Source organism: Aedes albopictus, chromosome 2 (assembly GCF_035046485.1).
Source record: "Aedes albopictus strain Foshan chromosome 2, AalbF5, whole genome shotgun sequence".
In the NCBI taxonomy this organism is placed as follows: domain Eukaryota; kingdom Metazoa; phylum Arthropoda; class Insecta; order Diptera; family Culicidae; genus Aedes; species Aedes albopictus.
The window spans coordinates 225,865,112-225,889,060 of NC_085137.1; the positions used below are offsets into that span (position 1 = coordinate 225,865,112).

General features: G+C 44.4%; 1 protein-coding gene across 4 annotated transcripts in view; it reads left to right on the top strand.

The window, feature by feature from the left end:
* The window catches only part of LOC109401394 (protein madd-4), a 902,383-nt gene that overhangs the window by 788,166 nt on the left and 90,268 nt on the right, over window positions 1-23,949 (top strand). For all 4 annotated transcript variants that reach the window (XM_062851209.1, XM_062851210.1, XM_062851211.1 and 1 more), the window contains exon 9: window positions 19,410-19,608. In XM_062851209.1, coding sequence (XP_062707193.1) covers window positions 19,410-19,608 — 199 coding nt within the window. The remainder of the gene's footprint in view (window positions 1-19,409; window positions 19,609-23,949) is intronic.

Genomic DNA, 23,949 nt, shown 5'->3' on the forward strand with positions numbered 1-23,949 from the left:
GCACGAGATTGAAGCCAGATAGGAAGATGCGATCTTCGGCAAAGTTGTTCAGGACTACGAGTACTTCCGGGTCATGAAGAGCATAGTTCAAAATTTCACCACCACGTGGCGCTAGTGTACATAGTGACTTCCGGTACGACTTTGGTGGGATATAGCACGAGATTGAAGCCTGATAGGAAGATGCGATCTTCGGCAAACTTGTTCAGGACAACGAGTACTTCCGGGTCATGAAGAACATAGTTCAAAATTTCGACACCACGTGGCGCTAGTGTACATAGTGACTTCCGGTACGACTTTGGAGGATATAGCACGAGATTGAAGCCAGATAGGAAGATGCGATCATCGGCAAAGTTGTTCAGGACTACGAGTACTTCCGGGTCATGAAGAGCATAGTTCGAAATTTCACCACCACGTGGCGCTAGTGTACATAGTGACTTCCGGTACGACTTTGGTGGGATATAGCACGAGATTGAAGCCAGATAGGAAGATGCGATCTTCGGCAAAGTTGCTCGGGACTACGAGTACTTCCGGGTCATGAAGAGCATAGTTCAAAATTTCACCACCACGTGGCGCTAGTGTACATATTGACTTCCGGTATGACTTTGGAGGGATGTAGCACGAGATTGAAGCCAGATAGTAAGATGCGATCTTCGGCAAAGTTGTTCAGTGCTCGAGTACTTCCAGGTCATGAAGAGCATACTTTAAAATTTCACCACTACGTGGCGCTAATGTACATATTGACTTCCGGTACGACTTTGGAGGGATATAGCACGAGTTTGAAGCCTGATAGAAAGATGCGATCTTCGGCAAAGTTGTTCAGTACTACGAGTACTTCCAGGTCATGAAGAGCATAGTTCAAAATTTCACCACCACGTGGCGCTAGTGTACATAGTGACTTCCGGTACGACTTTGGTGGGATATAGCACGAGATTGAAGCCAGATAGGAAGATGCGATCTTCGGCAAAAGTTGTTCAGGACTACGAGTCCTTCAGTTCATGAAGTGCATAGTTTAAAATTTCACCACTACGTGGCGCTAGTGTACATAGCTACTTCCGGTACGACTTTGGAGGGATATAGCACGAGATTGAAGTCAGATAGGAAGATGCGATCTTCGGCAAAGTTGTTCAGGACTACGAGTACTTCCAGGTCACGAAGAGCATAGTTTCAAATTCCACCGCCACGGACGCTAGTGTACATAGTTACTTCCGGTGCGACTTTGGTGGGATATAGCACGAGATTGAAGCCAGATAGGAAGATGCGATCTTCGGCAAAAGTTGTTCAGGACTACGAGTACTTCCATTTCATGAAGTGCATAGTTTGGAATTTCACCACCACGTGGCGCTAGTGTACATAGTGACTTCCGGTACGACTTTGGTGGGATATAGCACGAGATTGAAGCCAGATAGGAAGATGCGATCTTCGGCAAAGTTGTTCAGGACTACGAGTACTTCCGGGTCATGCAGAGCATAGTTCAAAATTTCACCACCACGTGGCGCTAGTGTACCTAGTGACTTCCGGTACGACTTTGGTGGGATATAGCACGAGATTGAAGCCTGATAAGAAGATGCGATCTTCGGCAAACTTGTTCAGGACAACGAGTACTTCCGGGTCATGAAGAACATAGTTCGAAATTTCGACACCACGTGGCGCTAGTGTACATAGTGACTTCCGGTACGACTTTGGAGGATATAGCACGAGATTGAAGCCAGATAGGAAGATGCGATCATCGGCAAAGTTGTTCAGGACTACGAGTACTTCCGAGTCATGAAGAGCATAGTTCGAAATTTCACCACCACGTGGCGCTAGTGTACATAGTGACTTCCGGTACGACTTTGGTGGGATATAGCACGAGATTGAAGCCAGATAGGAAGATGCGCTCTTCGGCAAAGTTGTTCAGTGCTACGAGTACTTCCAGGTCATGAAGAGCATACTTTAAAATTTCACCACTACGTGGCGCTAATGTACATATTGACTTCCGGTACGACTTTGGAGGGATATAGCACGAGTTTGAAGCCTGATAGAAAGATGCGATCTTCGGCAAAGTTGTTCAGTACTACGAGTACTTCCAGTTCATGAAGAGCATAGTTCAAAATTTCACCACCACGTTGCGCTAGTGTACATATTGACTTCCGGTATGACTTTGGAGGGATATAGCACGAAATTGAAGCCAGATAGGAAGATGCGATCTTCAACAAAGTTGTTCAGTGCTACGAGTACTTCCAGGTCATGAAGAGCATAGTTCAAAATTTCACCACCACGTGGCGCTAGTGTACATAGTGACCTCCGGTACGACTTTGGTGGCATATAGCACGAGATTGAAGCCAGATAGGAAGATGCGATCTTCGGCAAAGTTGTTCAGGACTACGACTACTTCCAGGTCATGAGGAGCATAGTTCAAAATTTCACCACCACGTGGCGCTAGTGTACATAGTGACTTCCGGTACGACTTTGGTGGGATATAGCACGAGATTGAAGCCAGATAGGAAGATGCGATCTTCGGCAAAAGTTGTTCAGGACTACGAGTACTTCCATTTCATGAAGTGCATAGTTTGGAATTTCACCACCACGTGGCGCTAGTGTACATAGTGACTTCCGGTACGACTTTGGTGGGATATAGCACGAGATTGAAGCCAGATAGGAAGATGCGATCTTCGGCAAAGTTGTTCAGGACTACGAGTACTTCCGGGTCATGAAGAGCATAGTTCAAAATTTCACCACCACGTGGCGCTAGTGTACATAGTGACTTCCGGTACGACTTTGGTGGGATATAGCACGAGATTGAAGCCTGATAGGAAGATGCGATCTTCGGCAAACTTGTTCAGGACAACGAGTACTTCCGGGTCATGAAGAACATAGTTCAAAATTTCGACACCACGTGGCGCTAGTGTACATAGTGACTTCCGGTACGACTTTGGAGGATATAGCACGAGATTGAAGCCAGATAGGAAGATGCGATCATCGGCAAAGTTGTTCAGGACTACGAGTACTTCCGGGTCATGAAGAGCATAGTTCGAAATTTCACCACCACGTGGCGCTAGTGTACATAGTGACTTCCGGTACGACTTTGGTGGGATATAGCACGAGATTGAAGCCAGATAGGAAGATGCGATCTTCGGCAAAGTTGCTCGGGACTACGAGTACTTCCGGGTCATGAAGAGCATAGTTCAAAATTTCACCACCACGTGGCGCTAGTGTACATATTGACTTCCGGTATGACTTTGGAGGGATGTAGCACGAGATTGAAGCCAGATAGTAAGATGCGATCTTCGGCAAAGTTGTTCAGTGCTACGAGTACTTCTGGGTCATGAAGAGCATACTTTAAAATTTCACCACTACGTGGCGCTAATGTACATATTGACTTCCGGTACGACTTTGGAGGGATATAGCACGAGTTTGAAGCCTGATAGAAAGATGCGATCTTCGGCAAAGTTGTTCAGTACTACGAGTACTTCCAGGTCATGAAGAGCATAGTTCAAAATTTCACCACCACGTGGCGCTAGTGTACATAGTGACTTCCGGTACGACTTTGGTGGGATATAGCACGAGATTGAAGCCAGATAGGAAGATGCGATCTTCGGCAAAAGTTGTTCAGGACTACGAGTCCTTCAGTTCATGAAGTGCATAGTTTAAAATTTCACCACTACGTGGCGCTAGTGTACATAGCTGCTTCCGGTATGACTTTGGAGGGATATAGCACGAGATTGAAGTCAGATAGGAAGATGCGATCTTCGGCAAAGTTGTTCAGGACTACGAGTACTTCCAGGTCACGAAGAGCATAGTTTCAAATTCCACCGCCACGGACGCTAGTGTACATATTTACTTCCGGTGCGACTTTGGTGGGATATACCACGAGATTGAAACCCGACAGGAAAGTACGATCTGCGGCAAACTTGTTCAGGACAACAAGTATTTCCTGTTCCGAACGTCACCACCACGTGGCGCTAGTCAAGGATGGGGACACTCACTTGCAAAGAGTTACACTCACTTGTTATTTTCTCAACTCGGAAGCGTGCAATCAAAAATCGATGTATGGACGACTTTTGCCTTGTGGTTTTGTCTAAAAGTTTGCCGAATAGAGTGGGGGCCGTACACGCATACTTAAGTCGTGAGGGAGCTGTGAAGGCAACTCTCCACGAGGTGAATGTAAATTACACTCACCTCGTGGAGAGTAGCTTTCACAGCTCTGTCACAGCTTTGATATGCGTGTGCGACCCTTACTCTATTCGGCAAACTTTTAGACAAAACCACAAGGTAAAAGTCGTCCCTGCATCGTTTTTTGATTGCACGCTTCTGAGCTGAGAAAATTGCAAATGAGTGTAACTCTTTGCAAGTGAGTGTTCCCATCCCTGGCGCTTGTGTACATACTAATCTCCGATACGAATTTGATGAGGTTTTGCACGATCTTCAAGTCTGATAGGAAGGCAAAATTGTTCAGGGCTACCAGCACTACCGGGTTTGAAATTTCACCACCACGTTTTGATAGTATACAAAAAAAAAACGATTTTTAAGAGCTATGTAAGAGAAATTTAGGCCAGATTGGGACTTCTTTGACTCACTCTAAGGAATGTTCTGGCAATTTATCTAGCTATTTGTATGGGAATTCCTCAAGGAAATTCCGACAAGGAATTTGCTCAGGATTAGTCCTGGGATTTTTTTCAATGATGTATTCGAGAACTTTATTAGGGATTTTTGTTCCACAGATTTCTACTGGAATTTATTTATAATTTTATTCAAGCATTTCTCCGGTGATTTTTCTGGAATAAACTCACCTATTCATTATGTCTCCAGGAATTCCTCCGGATATTTTTCAAAGCATTTGATAGGGCACTACATTAATTTGTTATTTTTCTATTAAAACTATATATCTAACTGAGCCTAATTACAACAAATTTTATACTCTATTAAAATTGAAATGACCAATATTTGTAAAAAACCCTACATTAAACGAATGTGATCTAATTGATTATACACATATGTACCCACACATCTCAGTACACCGAACACTATCCGATCGCTGTCGATCGTACTATCTGTACATACACATTCAGCACAATTTTGTAGAACGTAGATTATAAGAAAACCGAATTCAGTTGAATATACTCTGCCGTCGAGACGAGACGAACTTTAACCACGGTCCGAAAACCCAAGTATTTTATTCTCCTCGGTCGTTCTGTTTTACGTCCTCGACTAGTGCAATCTCCTAAGCTCGCGAACTTAGGAGAAGACTTGGCGCGATCCCAGTGTTAAAAGGTGTGTCTTAGTTGTTCTTTACGGTGAAAGGGCAACAAGGCAGCGTGATCGCATTTTGGCTGATCATTCCCTAGCAGAACGATATCTGCTAGCCCCTCTAGTGCGAGTGTGGTGACACTGGTCCTGCGAGGCTAGAAAGCCGTCAAGAAACCCTGTGTACGACCGGTAATTTGTTGATTTTCGGTAACATTGGTCCTTCGAACCGGATACACAGGACATTCCGGGGACCAAAAGTGTATTTTGAGGCCATACAAAGCACGAAGAATCCCGCGTGGTACAGAAGTGGACGAAAGCCGTTCTGTACACGCCTCCCCAAGCCAAGCCAAGCGCGGCAGAGTGTTCTTTGTTGGCACGAAACAATCGTGCCTGATTATCTCGTTGTGCCTGTGAAGGTCAGCAAACCGTAGTGACGCCACGCCGACGTACAAAAGCAAGTGAGCATCCTCGATAGGTAGCATTGTTAGTTGATACAATTGCTTCATCGACCCGTGTGAAACCGTACTGTGGTGGCACTTTGTGCATTTAGTGCAATTCGATAATTGGAGTTGTGGTGAGTAGTGCTTTAGTTTCGTTGGTGGCCGGGTTGCACGATACGTTTCCGCGCTCGCGAACGCGTCGGGAAAGAGAACCGTACGTAATCGGGAAGGAGCTTCACGTGTCGGTGCACCCACGTTTCGTCGCGCGTGCACACCGTTAAGGCCATCACTCGGACAGTGACTTCGTCGCGAAATGGCCGCCAAGAAGTTGAAAGACAAGAAACTTAAAGAGAAGCTCGTGGCCCGGCGTTCCTTAGTGTCGTCACTCGAAACGGTCGAGTCGTTCGTAGAAAACTATGAAGAAGATCGTGATTTCGCGCAAGTGCCTGTATGGTTGGACTTATTAGATCAACTGTATCGCGAACATGTGAAGGTCCAGGCTGAACTTGAAAGGCTCGACAACGGGGATGCCCCGTTAGTCAGACATCTCCAGGAACGTAGATTGTTTGATTCGAGGTATTGTGCAGCGAAAGGGTGGTTGATGAACAGGAAGGTAGCCGATCTGAACTCCACCATCAATACTGCGGGCAACATCGCTCCACCACCAACCACCTTCCATTTGCGGCTTCCGAAAATAGATTTGCCGAAGTTTGATGGCGATTATTCTCGGTGGCTCGGATTCCGCGATACTTTTAAGTCCATGGTGCACGACGCACATGACATCCCACTGGTAGCTAAGCTACAGTTTTTGCTCCAGTCTCTGGAAGGTGAAGCGCGGAAACCATATGAAACGGTGGACATCGAAGCAGCCAATTACCTCACCACCTGGGAAGCGCTATTGAAGCGCTATGACAATAAGCGCTTCCTGAAGAAACAACTCTACCGAACGTTGCACGATCTACCTCCAATTCGTAAGGAATCAGCCCAAGACCTCCATAACCTCGTGGATGATTTCCAACGTCATGTAAAAGCCCTAGCGAAGCTTGGAGAAACCGTAGAGACTTGGGATACCCTGCTGGTATGCATGTTATCCTACAAAATCGACCCAGCAACCCTTCGAGCGTGGGAGGAGTACGCAGCAAATTCAGACGATGTAGGGTACGAAGCGTGCATCGAATTTCTCTACCAACGAGTGCGTATACTGCAGACAGTGTCCTCCGAAATCCAGCATCGTACGCAAAATACACCGGTCAAGGTGGCCGGTTCGCAGACATTCTCCAAGAAAACAACGTCTGCTACGAAGGCGGTTGTCAATACCGCTACTACCTCCAACTCTCGACCAAACCCACCCACGTGCATCGCTTGCTCGGAGAAACATCTGCTGTTTCAATGTCCGTCCTTCCAAGGAATGGCCGTCGGACAACGCCGAGAGCTCATTTCCCAGAAGCGGCTTTGCTGGAACTGCTTCAAATCATCCCACGTTGCTCGAAACTGTGATTCGAAGTACACCTGCCGCCACTGCCACGAGCGGCATCACTCCTTGCTGCATCAAGCAGCCAGTCCAAGTAAGTCGACTTCCAACCCTGCAGTTAAACCAGCTCAGCCCACGCCTATTCAGGAAGCCCCCAGCGATTCAGTCGCTCCGTCCGGGGAAGTGAGTGTTGCAGCTCACCGTACCTCTCCAAGTACCGTTTTCCTCTCCACCGTCGCACTTTGGATAAAGGATCAGTTTGGAAATCTCCATCCCGCTCGAGCCCTAATCGATTCCGGTTCGCAATCGAACTTCATTTCCAAGAAATTAGTTCGTCGCCTTTGTTTACGTCCGGCCCGAGTCAGCGTCCCTATCACCGGAATCGGTGAAGCAACGGTGACGGTTACCCAATCCGTCGTCTCCACAATTCGCTCCAAAAACGCTGAATTTTCCAGTGAGCTAGAATTCCTGGTCCTTCCCAAGCCAACCGCAGAACTCCCTTCATCCAACGTGGACGTGTCTTCGTGGAAAATTCCGCCGACCGTGCCTTTGGCCGACCCTACGTTTAACGTTTCGGGTCCCATCGATCTGCTACTAGGAATTGAACTGGTTCACGAATATCTAAAAAGTGGCAGAATATTCCTCGGCGAAGGCTCGCCGGTCTTATTCGAGACTGTTTTCGGATGGGCCGTTATCGGTCGCTGGTACGGTTCAACTGTACCATCTTCTCCTGTTTGCCACGCTGCCATCACTCAACGTAACCTGGAATCCATCCTAGAGAAGTTTTGGACCCTAGAAGCAGTAGAACCAGGCCGGTTCTTGTCACCAGAAGAAGCTTCTTGTGAGGAGCTGTATAAATCCACCACTACACGCAATTTATCTGGACGTTACGTTGTCCGACTTCCTAGAACAGAGGAACCTAGTGTCCGGCTCGGCGAATCACGAAGCATAGCGGAAAGACGTCTGTTGAGTCTCGAGCGACGATTGCAGCGAGACGAACCCACTCGGGCTGCCTACAACGAGTTCATGGCCGAATATTTACGACTCGGCCACATGCGGAAGATCGCCGACCCACCAAACGACTCCATCGATCATTGCTATTTGCCGCATCATGCGGTCTTCAAAACCACAAGCACTACGACCAAAATTCGCGTCGTGTTCGATGCGTCCTGCCGCACAACATCTGGCCACTCTCTGAACGACATCCTTCTTGTTGGGCCAGTTGTGCAGGAAGACCTTCTGTCTATTATCTTGCGCTTTCGAATCAAACCGATTGCACTTGTGGCGGACATTGAAAAAATGTACCGCAAAATCGATGTTCATCCAGAAGACCAGCCTCTTCAGCGGATTCTCTGGCGGAAACACCCATCGGATCCCATATCTACCTTCGAGCTGCGGACGGTCACGTACGGGACCGCCTCCGCTCCTTATCTTGCTACAAGGACACTCGCACAACTCGCCAAGGACGAAGGCGAGACATTTCCGTTGGCCAACTCGGTGGTGGCCGAGGATTTTTATGTTGATGACTGTATCAGCGGGGCAGACAGCGTTGAAACGGCTCTCCAAGTACGTCGGCAGACCAGTGACATGCTCAAAACTGCAGGATTTCCACTGCGAAAATGGGCATCAAATTCAGCAGAAGTGTTGGCGGAAATCCCTGAGGCTGAGCGTGGAATTCAGCCATTTTACGACCTTACCGACACTCAATCGGTAACCACCCTTGGGCTTGTCTGGGAACCGAGCCCCGACATCCTGCTATTCAACATCCAACTACCACTTCCTGCTGCCGTACTCACCCGAAGGATCGTCCTATCTTATATTGCCCAAATTTACGACCCGCTGGGCTTGGTAGGACCAGTTGTATCGACCGCTAAACAGTATATGCAGCATCTTTGGGCGCTGACTTCCGACCAGGGAAAACCGTACTCTTGGGATCAACCGCTTCCTGAAAAACTACAACACGAATGAAAGGAATTCCACACCACCCTGAACCTGCTTGGCGAAATTCGTATTCCTCGATTTGCTTCGGTGGCCGGAACAGATCGCCTGCAATTGCACTTTTTCTCGGATGCATCTGAGAAAGCCTATGGCGCGTGTGTATACATGCGCTCCGAAGATTCCCGTGGACAGGTGTCCGTCCAGCTTCTTGCGGCCAAATCAAAGGTCGCACCCCTGAAAACTCGCCACAGCATCGCCCGATTGGAACTCTGCGGAGCAGTTCTCTCCACCCAACTGTATCAAAAGGTAATTCGTTCGCTCAAGACAAATGTCGAAGTATTTTTTTGGGTAGATTCCATGACGGTGCTTCAATGGCTGAAATCCCCTCCCTCCTGTTGGAAGACGTTCGTGGGGAACCGCGTATCCAAAATTCAAGAAACAACGGTTGGCTGTCCCTGGAACCATGTTCCAGGAAAGGATAATCCGGCGGACGACATCTCCCGTGGTCTTACGCCGGCCGACCTGCTACACCGCGACCGCTGGTGGACAGGCCCAAAATGGATCAAGCTGGCCAATGACTGTTGGCCAAATCAACCTGTCGTCGCTTCGTCATCCTCCAGGGCGTTCAGTGAGGAACGCAAGGCGTGTCTAGCATCACTTACGCCCCCCAGTGATCCGTTAGGCGAATTGCTCTTCAGTCGATTCTCATCGTACACCAAGTTGCGGCGGACTGTGGCCTACATTCTGCGGTACAAACGAGTGCTGCATGCGTCAGCTGCCAAGTCCCGCCCAAATGGGGCATGTGCTGCTTCTAAAAGGACATCTTACGCTCCAACGCAATATTTGACTGCTTCCGAACTGCGAGACGCAGAAATTTCACTCTGTCTGATTGCTCAACGTCAAGCATTTCCGATGGAGATGAAAGCCCTCATCAACAAACAACTGGTCGACAAATCATCTCCAATGAAATGGATCAAACCTGAACTCTCCGAAGACGGCCTCATCCGAGTCGGTGGCCGAATCCGGCATTCCAAGGCCACCGAAACAATGAAACACCCGATCATCCTCACCAAAAAGCATCGATTGGCATACTTGCTGGCCGATCATTACCATAGAACACTCTTGCACGCTGGACCGCAGTTAATGATGAGCACCATTAAAATCAAGTTCTGGTTGCTTGGTGGTAGGGATCTGCTTCGCCAGGTGTATCACCAGTGCCATACATGCTTCCGCCGGAAACCTGCTCTAATTCACCAAACGACAGCAGATCTACCAAGCTCTAGGGTAACTGCATCTCGGCCATTTGCGATCTCCGGGGTCGATTATTGTGGCCCATTTTTCCTGCGTGCCCCACACCGAAGAGCAAGTCCCACCAAAGCATACATCGCTGTGTTTGTGTGTTTTTCGACACGGGCCATACACCTGGAGCTCGTCGGGGACCTCTCTACAGCGGCCTTCCTGGCAGCACTCAAGCGGTTCGTTGCGCGACGTGGCAAGGTGTCCGAAATCCATTCGGATAACGCAACCAACTACAAAGGGGCTGCCAACGAGCTCAATCAGCTCTATCAACTATTAAAAACGGACAACGGCAGCCGAAAATTGATCTTCGACTGGTGTGCCAATTCCGACATAGAGTGGAAATTCATTCCATCCCGCGCCCCACATTTTGGTGGACTATGGGAGGCGGCGGTGAAATCCACAAAAAATCTCCTCCTGAAGGAGGTCGGCAAGACCATCGTCCCCTACGAAGAAATGCTGACACTCATCACTCAGGTCGAAATGTGTCTGAATTCAAGGCCTATTACGGAACTATCTAACGATCCCTCAGACCTGGAGGCCCTTACTCCGGGCCATTTTTTGGTTGGAAGTAACCTCCAAGCGATTCCAGAAGTCGACCTCAAACAAATACCGGACAACAGGCTCAATCGGTGGCAGCTGCTCCAGAAACGACTCCAGGCAATATGGAAGCGCTGGAGCTCCGAATACTTGCAGCAGCTTCAAGCCCGTTCGACGAAGGGAATCAAACCGCCCGTTGACATTCAAAAGGGCCGATTGGTAATCGTGAAGGACGACAACATGCCACCAGCACAGTGGCCCTTGGGGCGCATCACAGATGTCCACCCTGGACCGGACGGAATTGTGCGAGTCGTCACGCTTCGAACATCATCCAGCAACAGTATGACTCGTCCAGTTACGAAGTTGGCCTTCCTACCGATGCCTGCTGACGATACCGAGGAATCGTAAGGTGCCATGTAACATTATATGCAAATTTCTTCATTCTCTTTTCAAGATACAAACATAGATTCTGCTCTTGAATCATGAAGTAAAACCATACTATTTTATAATAAATTGTATACGTAGATTAAAACGGCTTAGCCATTTTAAGGTGGCCGGAATGATAGGGCACTACATTAATTTGTTATTTTTCTATTAAAACTATATATCTAACTGAGCCTAATTACAACAAATTTTATACTCTATTAAAATTGAAATGAAAACCGAATTCAGTTGAATATACTCTGCCGTCGAGACGAGACGAACTTTAACCACGGTCCGAAAACCCAAGTATTTTATTCTCCTCGGTCGTTCTGTTTTACGTCCTCGACTAGTGCAATCTCCTAAGCTCGCGAACTTAGGAGAAGACTTGGCGCGATCCCAGTGTTAAAAGGTGTGTCTTAGTTGTTCTTTACGGTGAAAGGGCAACAAGGCAGCGTGATCGCATTTTGGCTGATCATTCCCTAGCAGAACGATATCTGCTAGCCCCTCTAGTGCGAGTGTGGTGACACTGGTCCTGCGAGGCTAGAAAGCCGTCAAGAAACCCTGTGTACGACCGGTAATTTGTTGATTTTCGGTAACAGCATTCCTCCAGGAATTACTCAAAATATTGTTCAAGAAATTCCTCCTCCAAGGATTCCTGTGAATATTCATTCGTGGAATTCCCAAAGGAATTTATGCAGTCATTATTACTAAAATTCCTCACGGACACCCTTCAGGTATCCCTCCAGAGATTCCAGCTGAATTTCTTCCAGTAAAGGAATTGCTTCTGGAATTTTTTGAAATATTCATTCAGGAATTCTTCAAGAAATAGTTGAATAATTCATTCAAAGATTTTTTCAGGTATTCGAAAAATTCTTCAAAATTTCTCCAAGAATTCTTAGGGATTTTTTAGAGATTGCTTCGGAAATGCCTCCCAAGATTCCTTCGAATATCTATTCTCCTGCGCAGTGTTGGTAAAAACTCAAATTCTCAAATCTCATGGTTGACTTGTTTCACGTGCGCTTCTTGACTCGCCAAATTCACCGCCGAAAAAATCATGATTTCACTCATTGCTTTATTTCTTGGTATTCTTGATATTTACATCAAAGTTTTTACGACTGTATGATAGAACAAAAGCAAATCTAGCGTACAACCACAGACAAACAGACGTAACACTTAGAGGAAATTCCTCGAAAACTTTTGCCCTGTGTCTTTTTTATGAGCACACTGCCACCTGTTGGTAGAACCGCGCGCGACACTGTCGGCCATAATGGATTTCGATTTGATGTTTGTCAAACACGCACACTACTACACAAATCGCCTGTAACTTTCGATTGCATCATTCAGCAACGTGTACACTGACAAACGTCAAAGCAAACAAACATTAGCGCCTCTGGTGGAAGGATCGCGGAAATCAAATGAAATTTGAATCGATAGTTAAATGCATGTGCCAAGCCGTTTTTAAGAGTGTTACGTCTGTTTGTCTGTGGTACAACAACATTGAATGCCGTTAAAATTGATATGAATTCGTTTTACAAGCAAACGAGATTTCGACGCTTGACTCGTGAGAGCGAGATTTTGCATGAAATTCTCGCGCGTGAGAAAACGATTCAGAATCGCGTGTGAGTTTGCTCACGCAGGAGCGGTTCATGAGCAAGCTTTGAGTGTGAGTTTACCAACACTGCTCCTGCGATTTCTTTGCCAAATTCTTCCAGGGATTCTATCGGGATTCCTCTAGTAATTTTTTGGAAATTCCTTCAGCGGTCCTTTCTGGATTATTTCCAAGATTTCTTTCGGGAAATCCTCAGGGTGATCCATTTGGGATCCTTGAGTATTGTTTTGCAAATCTTTCCAGGAATTCAGGAGATTTTCCAGTGATATCTTCAAAAATTTACCCAAGCATACCTTTATATTTTCTACAGCGAATTTTTAACAGGGATTCTGGAGTTCCTCTAGATGCCCGTTTGTATTTTCCTTCATGAACCCATCTTCTAACGCTTTCTTTCCCCACGGATTTCTTCAGAAATTCCTCCGGAGCTTGAAAACTTCAGCGATTTAATTTCAAATCACTCCGGAGCTTCTTTCGGCAATTCATTTACGATAAATTTTAGAGATTCTTTCAGAGATTCATTATGATACTCACGAATATAGGAAAGTTTTTTAGTGATGCTTGCGGAATATGTTTTGCAGGGATTACTACGTATTTTTTTTCCTAGAGATCGTTCGCGAAAGATTCCTTCAGAAATTTATGCAATGATTTTTTCGAAAATTCCTCGCCAGAGTACCCGAGTCCGTGGCGCAGTTGATCGCATGTCCCCCTTTATTTGCCGATGGTCATGGGTTTGAAATATTATTCTGGATAATAAATATGAAGTTGGAGCCAGAAATTTATTTGAATATCTTTGCTAAAACTTGTGTGAATCATCAATATAAGAATATCTTTCTGAAGTTTACATTTTTCACGAAAACAAAAATCTGCCACGAGATCAAAGCTTTTGCAATAATTATACTAAAACCATAATTCTACTAGAAGAGATTAGAGAAACGCCATTGGCATTCGCGGAAAGTATTTCTGTAGATATTCTTAGGGAATACTCTCCTAGTGGTCCTGAAATGATCCTTGATCATTGATCCTTGAACGTGGGAGCTAGACTCATACCTTTCTATCTGGCTTCAATCTTGTGATACATCTCACTAAAGACGTATCGGAAGTCACTATGTACACCAGCATCACGTGGTGGTGGAATTCGGAACTAAGTTCTCCATGACCTCGAAGTACTCGTAGTCATGAATAACATTTCCGTAGATCACACCTTCCTATCTGACATCATTCTAATGATATAGCGCCACGTGGTGGTGTTAGTCGGAACTATGCTCTTCATTACCTAGATCACAGTTCTGAACAACTTTGCTGAACATCGCACCTTTCTGTCTGGCTTCAATCTCGTGCTATATCCCACCAAAGTCGTATCGGAAGTAATTATGTACACTAGCGCCACGTTGTGGTAAAATTTTAAACTATGCTCTTCATGACCTGGAAGTACTCGTAGTTCTGAACAACTTTGCCGAAGATCGCATTTTTCTATCTGGCTTCAATCTCGTGCAATATCCCACCAAATTCATACCGGAACTAGCTACGTACACTAGTGGCACGTGATGGTGAAATTCGGAAGTATTAGCCCTCAACAACTTTGTCGAAGATGGTACCTTCCTATCTGGCTTAAATCTTGTGAATTTGACTGACTGTTAACGACTGTATTGACGAGAATTTCGCTTGTTTTACGGCTCTTTCAGTCTATATTAAGCAGCTAAAACGCCTTTCGCATCTACTGTCCTACGTTTCGGTGTGTAAAAAAAAAGAAAAAAAAAAGAAAAAAAATAAATCTTGTGATATATCTCACCAAAGTCGTACCGGAAGTAACTATGTACACTAGCGCCACGTGGTAGTGAAATTCTGAACTATGCTGTTCATGACCTGGAAGTACTCGTAGTCCTTAACAACTTTGCCGAAGATCGCATCTTCCTATCTGGTCACATTGTACACTAGAGCCACGTGGTGGTGAAATTTTTAACTACGCTCTTGACCTAGAAGTAATCGTAATCCTGAACATCTTGATATATCGCACTAGCACTAGCGCCACGTGGTGGTGAAATTTTGTATTATGCTCTTCATGACCTGGAAGTACTCGTAGTACTGAACAACTTTGCCAAAGATCGCATCTTCCTATCTAGCTACAATCTCGTGCTACGTCCCTCCAAAGTCATACTGAAAGTCACTATGTACACTAGCGCCACGTGGTGGTGAAATTTTGAACTATGCTCTTCATGACCTGGAAGTACTCGTAGCACTGAACAACTTTGCCGAAGATCGCATCTTTCTATTTGGATTCAATCTCGTGCTATATCCCTCCAAAGTCGTACTGGAAGCCACTATGTATACTAGCGCCACGTGGTGGTGAAATTTCGAACTATGCTCTTCATGACCTAGAAGTACTCGTAGTCCTGAACAACTTTGCCGAAGATTGCATCTTCCTATCTGGCTTCAATCTCCTGCTATATCCCTCCAAAGTCGTACCGGAAGTCACTATGTACACTAGCGCCACGTGGTGGTGAAATTTCGAACTATGCTCTTCATGACCTAGAAGTACTCGTAGTCCTGAACAACTTTGCCGATGATCGCATCTTCCTATCTGGCATCAATCTAGTGCTATACCCCTCCAAAGTCATACCGTAAGTAGCTACGTATACTAGCGCCACGTGGTGGTGAAATTCCAAACTTCATGAACTGGAAGTACTCGTTGTCCTGAACAAGTTTGCCGAAGATCGCATCTTCCTATCTGGCTTCAATCTCGTGCTATATCCCACCAAAGTCGTACCGGAAGTCACTATGTATTCTAGCGCCACGTAGTGGTGAAATTTTAAACTATGCTCTCCATATCCTGGAAGTACTCGTAGCACTGAACAACTTTGCCGAAGATCGCATCTTCCTATCTGGCTTCAATCTCGTGCTATATCCTCCAAAGTCGTACCGGAAGTCACTATGTACACTAGCGCCACGTGGTGTCGAAATTTTGAAGTATGTTCTTCATGACCCGGAAGTACTCGTAGTCCTGAACAACTTTGCCGAAGATCGCATCTTCCTATCAGGCTTCAATCTCGTGCTATATCCCACCAAAGTCGTACCGGAAGTCACTATGTACACTAGCGCAACGTGGTGGTGAAATTTTGAACTATGCTCTTCATGACCTGGAAGTACTCGTAGTACTGAACAACTTTGCCGAAGATCGCATCTTTCTATCTGGCTTCAATCTCGTGCTATATCCCTCCAAAGTCACACCGTAAGTAGCTACGTATATTAGAGCCACGTGGTGGTGAAATTCCAAACTATGTACTTCATGAACTGGAAGTACTCGTAGTCCTGAACAACTTTGCCGAAGATCGCATCTTCCTATCTGGCTTCAATCTCGTGCTATATCCCTCCAAAGTCATACCGAAAGTCAATATGTACACTAGCGCCACGTGGTGGTGAAATTCCAAACTATGCACTTCATGACCTGGAAGTACTCGTAGTCCTGAACAACTTTGCCGAAGATCGCATCTTCCTATCTGGCTTCAATCTCGTGCTATATCCCACCAAAGTCGTACCGGAAGTCACTATGTACACTAGCGCCACGTGGTGGTGAAATTTTGAACTATGCTCTTCATGTCCCGGAAGTACTCGTAGTCCTGAACAACTTTGCCGAAGATTGCATCTTCCTATCTGGCTTCAATCTCGTGCTATATCCCTCCAAAGTCATACCGGAAGTAGCTATGTACACTAGCGCCACGTGGTGGTGAAATTTTGAACTATGCTCTTCATGTCCCGGAAGTACTCGTAGTCCTGAACAACTTTGCCGAAGATCGCATCTTCCTATCTGGCTTCAATCTCGTGCTATATCCCACCAAAGTCATACCGGAAGTCACTATGTACGCTAGCGCCACGTGGTGGGGAAATTCGGAACTATGAAACCCATCACCAGGAAGGGGTTGTTGTTCTGAACAACTTTGCCGAAGACAGAATGTTGCTATCTTGTCGAGGTTCCGAAAGAACTCGCTACAAAGACATGGTACTCACAACCAATCCGGGAAGAAAACGGAACCGGAAGAAGTTAAAAATGTGGAACTAATGTTTTCGCCTGGTTCTCACCGGAAGCTGCATGAAATTCCAATCGGCTTTCACTACACCTCTCTAGGATAGTGTAGGATTCCGTTAACGCAAAAAGATTGAAATTTGGTTCACTAACTGCTGAGATATGGATGTGCAAAAAAATTAGTTCCACGTTTTTTTGCCTGTCGGTACTTTACGTTACAAAAACCCTGTTGGTATAAGCAGTGTTAATTATCTTTGAAATGAGCCAAAAAGAATTAAAATTGAACTACAGATGACGAAGATATCACCAAATCACTTTTCCATGTTTTACGAAAGTGACCCCAAACTTTTGGCCGATACATCATATTGAGGGGTGACCCCAAACTTTTGGTCGATGACATCAAGGATTAATTTACTTAATAACTTTTTTTCTAGATTTTTTAGCTAAGTTCTGTAAAAAGCAGTTGAAAGCTAATAGAAAATGGGTCATATTACCGCTCTCATCTTAAAATTTGGTCGACCCAACTTCCAGCGACACTGCCGTAAGTTTATATTCATTTTTTAGAAAATTTGGCAACTTTGGGTTAAGTTTACGAACAAATTTTTTTGAAAAAGTTTCTTTTAAATCATGTTCAAAGTTTCTTTGACTTATTATCTTTTGAATGAAACCTAGGGTTTTGAAATCGGACGCAAATTGGCAGAGATATGGGCCTAAAAAAATGACATGTTTTTGAGGGGGTGACCCCAAACTTTTGAACGGGAGTGTACGTACATACACGCTGCATTACACGAATACTACTTAAGTTACTGGTGGAAGAAAGTATACAAAAATCAGCTGCTCTCGACAAAATCAAACGGACGTTTTTGCCTTTCTCGTACACCAAGGTGTACCGAAAGGCTATATGTTCACTCCAAAAACGAAAATTTGATAGAGCCCCCGGAGGGGTCAAGTGTTATATACCAATCGACTCAGCTCGACGAGTTGGGAAGATGTCTGTGTGTATGTATGTGTGTGTGTGTGTATGTGTACAAAAAGGTCACCTCATTTTTAGATAGTAAATATGAACCAATTTCAACGACCGATGGTTCATTCGACGCGGTACATTGCCCCATTGTTTCCTATTGAAATTGGTTCAGATCGGTCCAGCCGTTCCGGAGTTATGGTCATTTAGGTGTTCCGGACCGGTACCCCAGGAAGGGGCCAGATATGAAAATGCAACAAACTCATGCATGCGACCCATCAAACCACTGCATTTTCGATTATCTGATGAACGGGAAGTAGGAAAATAGTCTCAGACTATATCTGAACCGGTAGTGCTTCGGAACCGGTTCCGGGTGTCCCTCCGGAAGTGGCCAAATATAAAAGTGAATATAACCCATGCATGCGACACGTCAAAAAGCGGCATTTTCGATAACCAGTTGAATGGTGAGCAGGAAAGTAGTTTCAGACTATATTTGAACCGGTAGTGTTCCCGAACCGGTTCTGGGTGTCCCTCCGGAAGTGGCCAACTAAAAAAGTGAACCAAACCCATGCATGCGACACATCCAACAGTGGCTTTTTCGATAGCCTGATGAACGGTAAGCAGGTGAATAGTTCCACACCATATCTGAACCGGTTGTGTTCCAGAACCGGTTCCAGGTGTCCCACCGGAAGTGGCCAATTAAAAAAGTTAACCAAACCCAGGCATGCAACATACCAAATAGCGGTTGTATTGATAACCAGATGAACGGTAAGCAGGAAAATAGTTTCAGACCATATCTGGACCGGTTGCGTTCCGGAACCGGTTGCAGCTGTCCCGCCGGAAGTAGCCAACTAAAAAAGTGATCCAAACCCATGCATGCGACACATCAAAGAGCGGCTTTTTCGATAACCAGATGAACGGTAAGCAGTAAGATAGTTTCAGTCCATATCTGAACCGGTTGTGTGTGTGTGTTCCGGAACCGGTTCCAGGTATCCCGCCGGAAGTGGCCAACTATAAAAGTGTACCAAATCCATGCATGCGACGCAGCAAATAGCGACTTTTTTGATAACCAGATGAACGGTAAGCAGGAAAAAAAGTTTCAGACTATAACTGTTAAACTTTAAGCAATGGATTTGATAGGGGCTTAGCGCAAATTTATCCAGTTGTAATTATGTATGAAGTATTTTTTCAACATTGTGAAATGCTTTTCTAATGTTACGGCCAAAATATAAAAGATATTTCAGAAAGAAGCTGTCCGTTTTATAAATAGAAAAGTCGATAATCACCAATTGAAAAACAGTTACTAACACAGATCGATCACATAACACTTCCATACGTTTTAGAACTTTTAATTCCACCTTGATTATCAGTCGGACATGGCCCGACTAGTGCACGTTTCCAAAAACGACAAAATCAGATGAATCCATTCACGCAAACTGAATATTAATTAGTTTTATTTGCACCGTGCGTCGTCGTCCTCTTTCCAGATGGGTCACCGATGAGTGGCGGCCTTGTTCCAAATCCTGCGGAGGTGGCATCCGAGAGCGGGTGGTCGTCTGCGCCGAGGAGAGCAACGGCGCTAAAAACAAAGTCCCGGATGAGGCCTGCCGAGGCGTTCGACCGAAAAGTCAGGAAACGTGCAACGTCCAGGAGTGCCCCAAATGGGTCACCGGCGAGTGGAGCGGGGTAAGTAGCGACGACAGTAGTGTAGAGCGTACTTTTACATTTCATTGTGAGATTCACAGTCATTTCAGGGGGCATTCGAAACGTGATCCGAATGGGGAAACTGATTCTGTGATATTGAGTAATTTATGGTTTGATGAATTCCTAATGAAAATAGGATAATGAAGAAGCTGAAGGGATGAAAAGCCATTTCGATATCGTTTTTACGAATTTTAAATGAAGGATCAAAGGACTTCTAAAGAAATGCGTCGAAAAATGTATGATGGTTCACACTGAAAATTCCACCGATAATTTGTGCAGATTCATATTGGAACTACTCTGGCAGCTTCTGATGGATTCCACCGCGATTCGAATACTTGGTTTTTGTTCATTTAGCGTTGCGCGTATCAGTCTAATTAGATTCGACGGAAAACCATGTTACTGTTTTGGTGATCACTTAACTAATTTTGTTCAAATCTGTTTCCAATACACATTACAAGCGTATCCAATTTTATTACAAATGTGTGACTCATCTGGCCGTCGCGTCGACCCATGTCAATCGATATGAAACCTTCATAAATGCATGTCTAACGTTTCCCTTATTCCGGGAAGGTCACCCTCCATCTCTTGAATTGGCAAACCCAGCCAACCGGAAGGTCAGCAACAATAACAGCAACATTGACGACGCCTTTCCACCCAGATTCGTTTTCTGTGTTTATCCTACTTGATCTTTTGGCTCGTCATTGGATCTGGTCGGAGAAAAAAAAACCTATTAGCACATTATAACCGTACAGGGCAAACAGCCACTCTCGCTGCTATTACCGACGTTCGTTGGTATGAACGAACATATGTAACACTTCCAGTTCCAGTGGCGGTGGTGAAGCAGGACGAATTCAATTAACTTTTTCGCCGAAATCATCAGATGTCTGGATAGCGATACTCGGCACTGTATCGTACTGACCGCGACACGTGACTCTCTTACGTTGTTTAATTATGTTTACCCGTCTGCTGTGGCGGTGGTAGAATCTGATGTAACCGCCTCCGGAGTCCGGAAATAACTTTGTCGCAATGCTAGGCGACACCAACTATCGAACTGGAAATGTACGGACGGAGCCTATTGGATCGTACTAAATGTTTACAAAAACTCTAACGACAGTGAGGGAATTCTGAACTACACTACGCTCAGTTTTAGTTCACAAACTGCAGAACAGGAAAAGTTTTGTCCTGTTTTCTCTAACTACTCTCATATTCCGCTGCACTCGAGCATGATGGATGGCGGTGTAGAAAGTTGTCCACTTGTTCAGAGTTCATTGCAAACTGTTATTGGAACTAAAATGTTTCTCCGTTAGAATGTTTACGATGTGCACGTAGTTCATGTTTCTATTTACAGGTGAACCTCAATATAACACGGAAGTAAGTTGTTGAGATTCCACATGGCGGAAGCCTTGAAGACGAAAAATCAATTTCGTTATACGGGTGCAGCGTACTCGCAGTTCCGCCACACTCCACAAATGCAAAGATCGTCATTTGCGCTCATCACACGAATACTTCGAGTAGATTCTCCTTGAGCATGGTCTTATTATTTTGTTGTACATGGTCATTGAATCAAATTCCAAAATGCTTTTGTCCCAGCTTGAAAAGAATATGATAAAGAACGCTTACCACGGTTTTAGAGATGTTTAACCCTTTGTTGCCGAAATTTTTCCAAACGTTATTATGGAACTTTTTCAGCGTTTTTCTGTTGTTTTGGTGCTCAATAGCATAAAAGGGTAGAATATCATGCAGATTTTTTTCTGGATATCCTAGGTCATCCGAACTATTCTTAAGTTTAGATCCTAAAGTCTATGGGTGTAACGGTAACTTCTATCAGTATATAAAGCTACAATTTGTTATCTATCATGTCCAGTAAGTCTTCTGAAAGTTCAATAGACAGTACCAGATCAGTCGGACTATCCTAGGTCATCCAAACCGTTCTTGAGATTACACTCTTAAGTCTACGGGTGTAACGGTAGCTTCCTTCATTATACAAAGTAACGATTTGTAGTCTGTCATGTCCAGTAAATCTTCAGAATATTCAATGGACATCATAAGATTAGCTGGGAGCATCCAAACTACAATAACGTTTAATATCCAGCATCTATAGCAATTGAAGTTTCTGTTTTGGCTATATAGAGTTATGTTGTATAATCTATTATACTTACTGGAGCTTACAGCATACAACCAGAGACTACGACATAGCTATATTATCAAAAAAAAAAACTGTGCAACATTACTATCTGAAACGAAATCGCCTCATGTCGCAGTGGTTGTTTTTATCAACTAAGCTTCATAACAGTTAGGAAGCCCATAATATCCCAAAAATATACAACAACGCTCATTGTTCCTCCAACTACTTTGGTAAGTACAGCGGATTATGCAACACTATTTAACGTAGTGGCAAAAGCTATTATCACAAATGTAGACCTGAGCTATGGTCTCCGGAGTAGTGTTGTTGATCTGGAATATCTCAAAACTACCTTGAAATGATTTATGATATGTCAGGGTGATTACAGATTACAAGTGATTACAAGTTTCTTGTGAGAATAACTACTGTTGCTATCAAGAACCGAACTTCAGGATAGTTTGGACAACTCTCAATGTCCCAAAGGTTCATAATAATATATAGTAGACTTCAGGTTGGTCCAGTCAACGCGATTTATTGTTACTCAGTATGTCAAATATAGCTGATGTTACGAGTGTAGTCCTGAAATTCTGGTAAAACTCCAAGGTAGTTTGGCTGACCTGGAACATTCCCATAGTGTCTCTGAATGACTTTTGAGATTTCAAGAGCTTCACGGATTTCAGCAGAATATGCTATGCTATTATTTATGGAGAAAACACATACAGTTTTTCTTGAAGATTTGAGGGACTTCATTATAAAACAGTTTGGACAAACCTGGATGTTCCAAAGGTTTATAATAAACAAGTAGACTTCAGATTGGTCCAGTAACCACGGATAAATATGCAACATTATTCAGTATGGCAGATACGGCTGTTGTTACGAGTGTAGACCTGAAGTCCTGAACTCCAAGGTGGTTTGGCTGACCTGGAATATCCCTGTAGTGTCTCCAAATGACATTTGAGATTTCAAGAGCGGATCCCAGCAGATTATGTAATGCTATTATTTATAGTGAAACACATAAAGTTATTCTTGTAGATTTGAAGGACTTCATTATAGAACAGTTTGGACGATCCTGAATATCCCAAAGGTTTGTAATTAGCTTGTGGACTTAAGGTGAAGATATGACGAAGCCACACCTCGATTTCTCTAGAGCACAAATCTGAAGAGCCAAATGTCAGTTTGTGCTGAAAAGTTGATCGATTGGTTACCACCAGCTTGTAACCAATCGGTCAACTTTTCAGCGTAATCCGACATTCGGTTCTTCAGATTTATACTCTTGAAAAATTGAAGTGTGGCTTCGTCATATCTTTACCTTAAGATTATTCCAGTTACTGCGGTTGATTATGCAACGTTACACAGTATAACAGATATGGCTCTTGTTACGAGTGTAGACCTGAAGTTCTGAACTTCAAGGTAGTTTGGCTGACCTAAAATATCCCTATAGTGTTTATAAATGACATTGTAGATATCAAGAGATTCATGTAGGTTATGCAATGCTTTTATTTGTGGCGAAAATACAACTATTCTTGTAGATTTGAATGATTTTACTATAGAACAGTTTGGAACACCTAGAACATCTCAGAATATAAAACATCTTTATGGCTCCAAAGGGTTAAGTCTTCCGTGGTGTCATCGAGATGTTTGCAAGTTAGATACGCGTATTTCCACCGACTATCGGTGTTTCGACTACCACTTGGTCGGCGTTAAGTCAGAGTGGACCACGCGATTTTTTTGGGCAGGTAAAGATAAGTGAGATATTCAATAACTCTGAATTTTTCAATGTTATTTTGATGCAGATGCTTCATTTCACAAAACAGTAATAGTTTTCAAAAAATAATACGCTTGATTTGATATCCTAAGCTTTGCAGGACATTTTTCCAAAATCATTGAAAAACAGATGGTCCAGTCTGATTTAACGCCGACCACTTGTAAGCCTCCTCAGTGTCAGTTATCCACTGAGTCTACCGCATTACTACAATTACGTTTAAGTGAACAGCGGGTGAAGTCTTACTTGAATCGATTGTCTGTGAGCACCTAGTTTTGCACGCTTGTACAGTAGTGAAGTTAGCTTGGATTTGTCAAGTGTCTTCAGCAGTGCAGCGGATAGTCAGCAGGCTATTACGCATGGCAGGAGAATCCAGTTCAAATCTACCTAGGAGCGACGTGTGTGAAAAAAATATTGGAAACAATTTCAGACATTAATC